The 12080-nt window shown below is 42.9% G+C and overlaps 1 gene segment (V, D, J or C); it reads right to left on the bottom strand.

The window, feature by feature from the left end:
• Positions 1-5839: 5839 nt before the first annotated feature.
• On the bottom strand, positions 5840-6308 carry LOC102251371. The segment is given in 2 exon segments: positions 5840-6150; positions 6254-6308. Coding segments are annotated over 2 exon segments (360 nt in total).
• Positions 6309-12080: the final 5772 nt, after the last annotated feature.

The raw sequence follows: 12080 nt of genomic DNA, 5'->3' as shown, positions 1-12080 counted from the left end.
GGCGGGTGGCTTGTCCGTCTCCTGGGCTGCAGCCAGCCGCAGGCGCTGGCACCTGGACCAAAGGTGGGCGGCTTCTTCTTCTGGTGGCTTCTTCTTCTGTGCTTCCAGGGAGGGCAGTCAGTTATGTGTATATGTGTGTGCATGCAAACATCGGCGTGTACACGTATGTATGTGGAAATCTGCTGGGCAAGTAAAAAACATAGAAGAGTTGCCCCCTATCTCTTGAATCTTCCAGAGATATCCCCCACTTTTTTATTCTATCACTACTGGAGAGTCAGTATTTGCAGCCAGCCAGCCAGTGACTCTCTCAGTGTCTATTTCTGACTTCTTCTTTCCCTGTCTGTCTTCCAACCCCTAATCATATTTCCACCTGGATGCATCATTTTTACTCCCAATATGCTGTATAGAGAAGGAGTCAGGATGCTGTCTTCCCATGAATAGTACTCAGTAACAAACCAATTGCATTTTAGTTGGGCAATGCCCCTACCCACCCTTCAAATCCCTTCCACCATGCATTTCTGTTTCCCATTTTGTTTGTTGGATTGTTCTGCTGCTCCCCACCACCCTTGGATCGTAATGTAATATTCTTTTACCATGTCAAGAAATTATTAAAAATACAGGTGCTTTGAAAAAAAATACAGGTACTTCTCCGATCCCTGCCCTGCCCGGCTTCTCTGATCACCAGCCGGGGGATGGGCAAAGGTGGCCCCTGGTCCCTGATCACGGGCCGGGGGGCAGGGAAAAGGCGGCCCCCAGGACCGCCTTTGTTCTGCCACCCAGCTCTTGTCTGCCACCTGGGTTTCTGATCACCGTCAGCGGCAGGCGGCTTCTTCCATCCTTCCTCTTTCTCCTCACAGCATTGCGCCTATGTATGCAAATTAATGGCCATCTTTGTTGGCAGTTAATTTGCATATCGCCCTGATTAGCCAATGGTAACGTAGATTGGTGGTGGTGGTGGTCTTGTCAGAATGTGTTATGTTATGCAGATGAAAATCTATTTAAACAGATTTGATGTAGATATTTTCAAAGATGGAAGAATTGTCCCTGTCAACTACTTTAGTTGATTCATATCTTCACTAATTGTTATAATTCCAAAGTTTTCAGTCCCCATATGGATTGTTGGATAAAATAGGTCATGTGCTGTCCCTGTCCTTTGTCGCCTTTGTTATTTTAAGGACTCTAGTTTTCCATTTATATGTTTAAGTACCAACCTTACAGGCTTAAAAATGTAAGCTTTTAGCACTGCTCTCCCTGTTCCGTATTCTTCCGATGAAAAGTGGATTTGGGTTGCAGCACAGGAGAGAAATTCAGAAGGGGAATATTGAAGTAATGACTGCAGTAGGAGAAGAGGGAACTTATTTCCCTGGCCGCAGGTGCAGGCGCCCTGGACCACAGGGCTGGCAGCTTCTCCGGGTGGCTGCAGCCTGGGACCTCAGGCGGGTGGCTTGTCCGTCTCCTGGGCTGCAGCCAGCAGCAGGCGCTGGCACCTGGACCAAAAGTGGGCGCTTCTTCTTCTGGAGGCTTCTTCTTCTTTTGTGCTTCCAGGGAGGGCAGTCAGTTATGTGTATATGTGTGTGCATGCAAACATCGGCGTGTACACGTATGTATGTGGAAATCTGCTGGGCAAGTAAAAAACATAGAAGAGTTGCCCCCTATCTCTTGAATCTTCCAGAGATATCCCCCACTTTTTTATTCTATCACTACTGGAGAACCAGGATTTGTAGCCAGCCAGCCAGTGACTCTCTCAGTGTCTATTTCTGACTTCTTCTTTCCCTGTCTGTCTTCCAACCTCTAATCATATTTCCACCTGGATGCATCATATTTACTCCCAATATGCTGTATAGAGAAGGAGTCAGGATGCTGTCTTCCCATGAATAGTACTCAGTAACAAACCAATTGCATTTTAGTTGGGCAATGCCCCTACCCACCCTTCAAATCCCTTCCACCATGCATTTCTGTTTCCCATTTTGTTTGTTGGATTGTTCTGCTGCTCCCCACCACCCTTGGATCGTAATGTAATATTCTTTTACCATGTCAAGAAATTATTAAAAATACAGGTACTTTGAAAAAAAATACAGGTACTTCTCCGATCCCTGCCCTGCCCGGCTTCTCTGATCACCAGCCGGGGGATGGGCAAAGGTGGCCCCTGGTCCCTGATCACGGGCCGGGGGGCAGGGAAAAGGCGGCCCCCAGGACCGCCTTTGTTCTGCCACCCAGCTCTTGTCTGCCACCTGGGTTTCTGATCACCGTCAGCGGCAGGCGGCTTCTTCCATCCTTCCTCTTTCTCCTCACAGCATTGCGCCTATGTATGCAAATTAATGGCCATCTTTGTTGGCAGTTAATTTGCATATCGCCCTGATTAGCCAATGGTAACGTAGAGAAGGTACGGTCAATTACGATGTTTGTCTATTATTAGATAGGTTAATAATGCAACCATTGGTGGAAACTGGATGAAGGGTATACTGGATTCCTTTGTTTACTTAGAAACTTCCTATGAATCTGCAACTATTTTCAAATAATAAATTTTAAAAAAAGAGGACCTCTGAAAATGTGGGGCGGGGAAAGGTGTTTTGTTACAAATAGGAGCACAGTTATAGAAAAGTTATCATGAGAGGGGTTAAAAGAAATTGGAAAGGTATGAGCACATCTGAGGATATAGCCATGGTACCATTTAACCATTCTGATAATGAAGGCAAAGGCACAACCACTAATCATGAACTGAGATAATCCAGCCTGGATAATGGCCCTTTCACAGTTCTTGTCTTCCATAGGGAGAGGTAGAACACGAAACCCAGGCCCATGCTCTGACACAGGTGAGCCTGGAAAGACTACTGAGGATGCCTGGGGCAAGAAGGGGAACCGGAAGGGTTTCTACACAGGGAGGAGATGACTCTGCAGCGCTGTGGCTAAGCTGCTGGCACAGAGGTACATGGCTGAGTCCCCAGGTTCTGTGGGCTGAATCTTCAGAGTGGAGAATGATCCATTAGGCATCTTAGCTGAGAATCGATCATTGGGCATCCCTGTCTCGTCAATAGGAGCTTGATTACGGAAATAAGTTAGAAACTTCAGTCCCTGTAGTGAGGTCTGTCTGTACCAGTAAAGGCTGTCATGTCCAGAAATTGGTTTACAACTCAGGGTTACTTCTTGTCCAATCTTTGTCACCTTGTGCCTGGGTGTCTGGGTGACTCCAGCATCTACGAGACCTGAGGAAGTGGACAGAGTTTGGGAACAAGATAAGGAACATAAAAGGAATCAGAATTGGGAATATTTTAAAAACGCAGAATATTTATTTCTGGGGACTCACCTACTCCCAGGAGACAAAGGGTGATACAGCAGAGGAGCCTGTTGGCCATGGCTGGGTGGGGCAGGAGGAGGCTTCCCCCAGAGAGGGCCCTTGTGGGCATGAACAGAGGGGAGAGTGGCTTGGCAGTGACATTGCACTCTGTCACTACTCATAGGCCCTCCTTCCAAAGGTGAACATGAATTCTCTACAGAAGATCCACTGAAGAACTATCCTGGATGTGGCCCCAGCACATGGGCTTTTTCTGGTGAGAAATGCCAGTTGTTTCTTTGGCCTTTACCACCCTATACTGTTCCTCTTTTGCACGTTTCTTTTCATTATATATGAGAATTTTCCTTAAAAAAAAAAAGAATTCCTATGCCCTGAAAGAATTTTGGGGAGTAATATTTTACAAGTTACCTTGGTAATAAGTTAGACAAATTTATATATAACACAAAGGTAGGCATCACCCCCTGTCCTCCTTCCAATGCCACTTTGTTGAATTACCAGTAGAAGAACTTAATTTGTAAATATTCATAGATTTGTCCTGGTTCGTATGAATTTATAATAAAAAAATGGCATATATGAAAGGTATATGTTTTGTTTTTATAAAAGAAGAAACATCCTCTATGCATTATCTTGTAATTTCTAAAATTTGACAAAATATATGAAAAGTCCTACATACCAGCAGGGATGAATTCATCTCTGTTTGCCTTCTTTCTTTATTCATATAAGTGTTTTTGCATAAGTGGGATCATATCATATTTTTTGAGTTCCATTATTTAATAATTGTTTGGTTTCAAAGTTTCTGATATTGAATAAAAAGACACCACCAGACCACCAGTTTAGAGGAAATCGATTGTTTAAATGTAAGCAAAGTATCCTTTTGACCTATACACTTCCCTGTGCACACCTGGTGGCCCAATGGAATACTTGTCAATGAGTATGAGATCAGAGAATTCTGTCAGTGATATGGCTGTGTTGTGATCATTGCAAAAATACTGTTGACTGTTTCAGGAACTTCCCTTTTGCCATCCATAATGCCTTGAAGGAGCTGGATTTAACCAGGGTTGGCATTATGGTCTTAAAACCTTATACCTCGTTTAGACAATGTGAGAATTAAGAACATAGGAGTTTAGCCTGGCTGCTGTGGCTCAGTTGTTGACCATTGACCTATGAACCAGGAGGTCACAGTTCGATTCCAGATCAGGGCACATGCCCTAATTATGGGCTCGATCCCTAGTAGGGGGCATGCAGGAGGCAGTTGATTGATGATTCTCTCCCATCATTGATGTTCCTCTCCCTTCCTCTCTGAAATTTAAAAAAAGAACATAGAAGCTTATAGGCTGTTGGGTAAGAGGGCTGAAGGTCAGTGACTAAAAGAATCACAGGAGGAATTGTGCAGAGCTAGTGAGATAAAAATCAAAAAGGAAAATAGAGTAGGATAATGGAATGTTTGAAATAGAAATTTTGAAAAGTTTTGTTTTATTTGTTTAAATATTTTTTATTGACTTCAAAGAGGAAGGGAGAGAGAGAAGGATAGAAATATCAGTGATGAGAGAGAATCATTGATTGGTTGCCTCCTGCACACCCTCTACTGGGGATAGGGCCTGCAACCTGAGCATGTGCCCTTGACCGGAATCGTACCCGGGACCCTTCAGTCCACACGCCAATGCTCTATCCACTGAGCTAAACCAACTAGGGCTGGAAAGTTTTATTTGTTGTTTATTCTGTGGCCTGGAATCATCAAAGTGCATCTGAAAAGGATTGGAGCTATAAAAAGGTCATCAAAAGTGAGGAGGTCAAGAAACTGAGAAGCCAAACTCATGTATAAATTGTCTATGTCATGATGATGTCACCTATGATGGCAGGGTTAGTAGTGAGGAGAGGAAGTGACTGAGGAGACATCTGATGGTAAGGAAGTCAGTGCAGCAACAAAGGGTAATATTCTCATGCCATGTGTATGAGGAGCTGAGTATTAAAGCAGGGGGGAGGAGAATGCTCTGGACACAGCAGGGAGGAGCCAGGGGGACAAAGAATGCACTAAAATCAGAAGTATTATGTTCAATATAACTCATGGCATAAACACAGAGGACATTTTACTGTTTCTACCTTCAAGGTCAGGGCCCCTGAATGGCAAAAGGTGGAAGAATGACAAGTGGTATTGGCTATATGACAGAATTCTAGAAAACTAGTGGGGAAATTCTGTTAACAGGGAGAAAAGAATGGAGGGCTGAGGGGCCATCATTGGGCGCTCCTACCATTCAGATGGGGAGACCAAGGCAGGAACACAGGAAAATCCACAGTGTGGGCAATAAAGATTTATCTTACAGGTGTGGTGAGTTTTGAGCCTCCTTAAATTACATTTCCTACGTTATTTCCTATGTAGTGATTTTTAAAATATATATTGATACCTTGTTATTTCCTTTATTGCCATGCCCCACAACCATGCATTTCTCTTGGTGAGAGACTTACGGGGAAGACTTTGACACTCAGAATGACTGAAGGCTGCAGTGAGAAAGGGAACCAGAAGGGTTTCTGCACAGGAAGAGCGTGACTCTACAGCGTTGTGGCTAAGCTGCTGGCACAGAGGTACACGGCTGAGTCCCCGGGTTCTGTGGGCTGGATATTCAGAGTGGAGAATGATCCATTAGGCATCTTAGCTGAGAATCGGTCCTTGGGCATCCCGCTGTTGTCTATTGGAGCTCCATTATTGAAATAAATCAGGAACTTCAGTTCCTGCAGTGAAGTCTGTCTGTACCAGTAAAGGTCATAGTGGCCTGAAATTGGCTCACAGTTCAGTCTTACTGCTTGTCCCATCTTTGTCACCTTGTGTCTGGGTGTCTGGGCGACTCCAGCATCTGCGTGCTCTGTGGAAGTGGTAGACAGAGTTTGGGAACAGGATAAGAAACATAAATGGAATAAAAACTGGAAATATCCAAAAAGGCAGATGCTTTATTTCTAGGGACTTACCTACTAACATGAGGCCAAGGCTCACACAGCAGAGGAGCCAGGTGGCCATGGCAGGGTGGGATAGCAGGAGGCTTCACCCAGATGATGCCCTGTGGACACGAACAGAGGGGCAGGGGTTCTAGTTCTTCCTGTCTCCACAAGGTGGAGAGTGGCTAGTCAGTGACAATACTCTCTGTCACTGCTCATAGGACCTCCTCCAGAAGTGAACAGTAGTTCTCCTCAGAATACTGACTGGAATAGGGCATATCTATTCTAGGATGTGATTGGCTCATTAAAAGACTCCAAAACTTTCATCAATTGTCACCTCTCACACCCTGTGCTTCTACAATTCTTTCTTCTCTGCTATATCTCATGCCTACTGTGTGCTAGACATTTCCCTGTGTGTGGGCCATCAACACTGCAGATTCTGGACACCAATAAAGTACTTTCTAAATCTCAAGTCCTTCATACTCCTCTGAAGGCAATCCCTATCTTCCAGACACACAAGTCTAAATAATTCTTTTACTGAATTGGGGCTTTTATCCAGATCCATCCTGGGAGGATTTTGATTGGCCACCATGCTCATAATGAAGGGACACAAGCAGTTGCCCTGGGCAGAGGGAATCGGATTTAACCAGGGTTGACATTAAGGTCTTCAACCCTGAAACTGGTTTAGAGAATGTGAGAAAGAAGAGCACAGAAGTTTAACAGCAGTTGGATATGTGGAATAAGGATCAGTGGCTAGAATAATCAGAGGAGGAAGGGTGCTGCATTCCTCAGATAAAATGAAAGGAAGAATAAATAGGAGCATGAGATGATTGAAATAGAAATTTTGGAAGGAGCTTATTTGTTATTTATTTCATGGTCTGGAATCATGGAAATGCATCAGGAAAACACTGGATGTAGAAAATTACTGAAAGTGAGGAGGTCAAGAAGCTGAGAAACCCAACATGTATAAATTGTCCATGTGATGAAGAAGTCACCAATAATGGCAGGATTGGTAGTGAGGAGAAGTGAATGAGGAGAGACCTGATGGTAAAGAAGTAAGTGTAAGAACAAAGGGTAATATTCTAATGCTGTGTGTGTGTGTGTGTGTGTGTGTGTGTGTGTGTGTGTGTGTGAAGAGCTGGGTATTAAGGCAGGAGGAAGATAATGGACTGTAAACTGTAGGGAGGACCCTGGAGGGCAAAAAGTGCACTGATATCAGATATCAAAGAAGATTATCTCTTGGTGTAAACACAGTAGAATTTTATTCTTCACTATTTCCACCTTTAAGATCAGGGCCCCTGAATAGCAAAACATAAGTCAATGAATGTGTTCGTTGACTATATGACAGATCTCTAGAAACCTTGTGAGAGAAAGTCTGTTAATAGCTTAGAGTGAGAAGAGAATGGAGGGCTGAGGAGCCATTACACAGAACTTCTACCATTTAGATGGAGGAATGCAGGAAATGCAGGAAAATCCACAATGTGGATAATTAAGGTATATCTTACCTGTGTGATGAGTTGTGAGCCCACAGACAATTTGTGAGCAACGTTGAAGCCTATTTCCTACATTGTTTCCTACGCAGGGTTTTCTAGGTGGATACGTTATTACTTCTGTTCTTGACATCCCCAAACACATGCATTCCTTTGATCATGGAGGAGCACAGAATATTTTTACTCTGAACACCTGGAGGCTATAGTGAGACGGGGAAGCAGGAAGGTTTCTACAGAGGGAGGGCATGACTCTGAAGCATTGTGGCCAAGCTGCTGGCATAGAGGTACAAGCCCGAGTCCCCGGGTTGTGTGGACTGGATTTTTAGAGTGAAGAATGATTCGTTGGGCATCTGAGCTGAGAATCAGTCATTGGGCATCCCTTTCCTGTCAAGAGAAGCTTGATTGCCAAAGTAAATCAGCATCTGAGGTCCCTGCAGCAAGGTTTGTCTGTACCAGTAAAGGTAGGTATTGCCTGAAATTGGCTCACAACTCAGAGTTACTCCTTGTCCCTTCTTTGTCACCATGCTCCTGGGTGTCTGGGTGACTACAGCATCTGAGAGCCCTGTGGAAGTGGACAGAGTTTGTGAACTGGATAAGGAACATAAATGGAATCAGAACTGGAAATATCCAAAAATGCAAATTCTTTATTTCTGAGGACTCTCCTACTTTCATGAGACAAAGGGCCATACAGCAGAGTAGCCAGATGGTCATGGCAGGGAGTTGCACTAGGAGGCTTCATCCAGATGATGCCTTATGAACATGAACAGAGGGCCAGGGGTTCTAGTTCCTCTGGTCTCCACAAGGTGGAGAGTGGCTTGTCAGTGACAATGCTCTCTGTCACTGCTCATAAGACCTCCTCTAGAAGCGAACATTAATCCTCTTCAGAAGACTGACTGGAATAGGGCATATCTATTCTGGGATGTGATTGGCTCATTCAAACTCTCCAAAACATTCATCAATTGTCACATCTCACACCCTGTGCTTCTACCATTTTTTCTTCTCTGCTATATCACATGCCTACTCTCTGCTAGACATTTTCCTGTGTGTGGACCATGAACACTGCAAATTCTGGACACAAATAAAGTACTTTCTAAATCTCAAGTTCTTTATACTACTCTGAAGGCAATCCCTAGCTCACAGACATACAAAATCTAAGTAATTTCTCACTGATTTGGGGTTCTTAAACAGATCCCTCTGAGAAAGATTTTGATTGACTGCCACTCTCATTTTGAAGGGATAGAAACAGATGGCCTTGGAAGAGGGAGCTGGGTTTAACCAGAGTTGACATTATAGTCTTAAACCTTGAACCTGGTTTAGACATTGTGCAAATTAAGGCATGAGAGTTTAAAAGCATTTGGGTGTGTGGATATATGCATCCTAGGAAGAGGAGGTTGATTTAGTGAGATAGAAAGAAAGGGTAGGAGCACGGAATTATAAAAATGGAAGTTTTGTAAGGAGCTTATTTGTTGTTCACACCATGGTCTAGAATGTTGGAAGTGCACTTGGAGAAGGTTGGAGGTAAAAAATTATCAAAAGTGAGGAGGTCAAGAAACTGAGAAGCCAATCCATGAATAAATTGTCTACATGATGATGACATCACCAATGATGACAGGGTCAGTAGTGGGAAGAAAAAGTAAATGAGGGACCTGACAGTAAAGAACTAAATGCAAGAACAAAGGGAACTATGCTAATACCATGTGTGTGAAGAGCTGGGTATTGAAGCAGGAAAATGGGGTATAATCTGGAAGCAGCAGGGAGGATCCAGGAGAACAAAAAATGCACTAATAACAGACATAATATATCTAATTATATCTTGTGGTATAAACACAGTAAAATTTTACTCTGTTTTCATCTTTAAGGACAGGGTCCATGAATGGCTAAGAATAAGACAATCACAAGTGGAAGTTGGCTATATGAAAGAACTCAGGAACACTTGTGTTAGGGTTGAGGGGAAATGGATTTTGTTATAGCCTGGAGGGAGAAGAGAATGGAGGGCTGTGAAGCCATTACCAGGAGCTCCTGCCATTCAGATGGAGGCCAATGCAGGAATGCAGAAAAATCCACAGTGTGGGTAATTAAGGTTTATCTTACCTGGTCAGTTTTGAGCCCACAGAGTATTTTTGAGGAATTTCTGAAGCCCATTTCCTATGTTGTTTCCTATGCAGGGTTTTCTAGGTTGATACGTTATCACTTCTTTTCTTGTTAAGCCCCAAACCCACACATTTCTCTTGGTGAGAGAGTCACAAGGAAGACTTTTACGCAGGACCCCTTGGGGCTAGAATGAGAAGGGAAAGCAGGAGGATTTCTGCACAGGGAGAGGTGACTCTGCTGCTCTGTGGCTAAGATGCTGGCACAGAGGCAAAAGGCTGAGTTCCAGGTTTTGTGGGCTGGATCTTTAGAGGGAAGAATGATTTATTAGGCCTCTGAGCTAAGAATTGGTCCTTGGACATCCTTGTGTCATGTATACAAGCTTGATTGCTGAAGTAAATCAGAAACTCCAGTCCCTGCACCAAGGTCTGTCTGTACCAGTAAAGGTCGGCATGGCCTGAAATTGGCTCACAACTCAGAGTTACTCCTTGTCCCTCTCTGTCACCATGTGCCTGGGTATCTGAGTGACTCCAGCAACTCTGGGTTCTGTGGAAGTGGACAAAGTAGGGGAACAGGATAAGGAATGTAAATGGAATCAGAATTGGGAATATAAAAGAATGCAGATTTTTCATTTCTGTGGACTCACCTAGTCCCAGGAGACAAAGGGCCACACAGCAGAAGAGCCTGGTGGCCATGGAGGGGTGGGGCAAGAGGAGGCTTCACCCTGATGAGATCCTTGTGGACATGAACAGAGGGGCAGGGGTTCTTGTTCCTCTGGTCTCCACAGTGTAGAGTGGCCTGGCAGTGACATTGCTCTAGGTCACTGTTCATAGGACCTCCTCCCAAAGGTGAACAGTCAGTCATGCAACACAGAAATCAACTGAAATGGGCTATAAGTATCCTGGGATGTGACCCCACACCAAAGGCCCTCTCTGGTGAGAAACACCAGTTGTCTCTCTGGTTTTAGCTACCCCATACTGTTCTGACTTTGCACCGCTTTTCTTCATATCTGAGAATTTTCTTCTCTCTTTTTTTAAGGCCTCCTATGCCCTGGAAGAATTTTTGGGAATAATATTTTACTAGTTACCTTGGTAATAAGTGAAACAAATTTATATATAACACAAAGCTAGGCATCACCCCCTGTCCTTCCTCCAATCCCACTGTGTTGAATTACCAGTAAGATCTTGATCTATAAACTTTCATAGGTTTTTCCTAGCTCATATGAATTTATAATAACAAATGGCATATACAGAAGACATAAGTTTTTGTTTATATCAAAGTAAATGCATTCTCTACGCATTATCTTGTAACTTCTAATAATTAACAAAATATATGAAGTTATAGATGTAAATCTATCTCTATTTGTCTGATTTTATTATTCATATAAATGTTTTCATATAAATGGGATCATAACATATATTTGAGCTTTATTATTTAGCTATTGTGTGGTTACAAAGTTTCTGATATTTAATAAAAAGGACACCAAAAAACGAGGTCAGAGGACATAAATTCTTTTAATGTAAGCAAAGAATTTCATTGACCTATACATTTCCCTGTGCACACCTGGAGGCCTAATCAAATACTTTTCAGTGAGGATCAGAGAATTTCTGTAGGTGGCAAGGCTGTGTCTTGATCATTGTAAAAATGTTCTTGTTCAATCAGGAATTCCCCCTTTTCTATTCACAGGTGCCGTGAGAGAGGTGTATTTAACCAAGGTTGATGTTATGGTCTTAAAATTGAACATGGTTTAGACATCGTGAGAATTAAGAATATGGATGTTTCAAGTCCTGATTGGGATTACCTAGTGGGTTACAGCGTCACCCCAGTTCACCAAGATTGCAGGTTTGATCTCTGGTCAGTGCACTTACAGGAATCAAGCAATGAATGCATAAATAAGTGGAACAACAAATCAATGTGTTTTCTCTCTCCCTCTCTCTGAAAATCAATACATAGTAATAAGAATAATACCAATAATACATAGCATTGTACAGTATACTGTGAAATTATTTCTTTTTTAATACAGAAAAAATGATATTTTTGTTTAGGGTAGAAAAAACTAGAACATTTGTTAGGGAATTATTGCTCTAGTCCAGTGATGGCAAACCTTTTGAGCTCGGCGTGTCAGCATTTTGAAAAACCCTAACTTAACTCTGGTGCCGTGTCACATATAGAAATTTTTTGATATTTGCAACCATAGTAAAACAAAGACTTATATTTTTGATATTTATTTTATATATTTAAATGCCATTTAACAAAGAAAAATCAACCAAAAAAAATGAGTT

This window comes from Myotis brandtii, unplaced genomic scaffold (genome assembly GCF_000412655.1).
Source record: "Myotis brandtii unplaced genomic scaffold, ASM41265v1 scaffold1532, whole genome shotgun sequence".
NCBI lineage: Eukaryota > Metazoa > Chordata > Mammalia > Chiroptera > Vespertilionidae > Myotis > Myotis brandtii.
The sequence above is the reverse complement of the archived record's forward strand: the minus strand, read 5'-3'. Positions and strand labels throughout refer to the sequence as shown.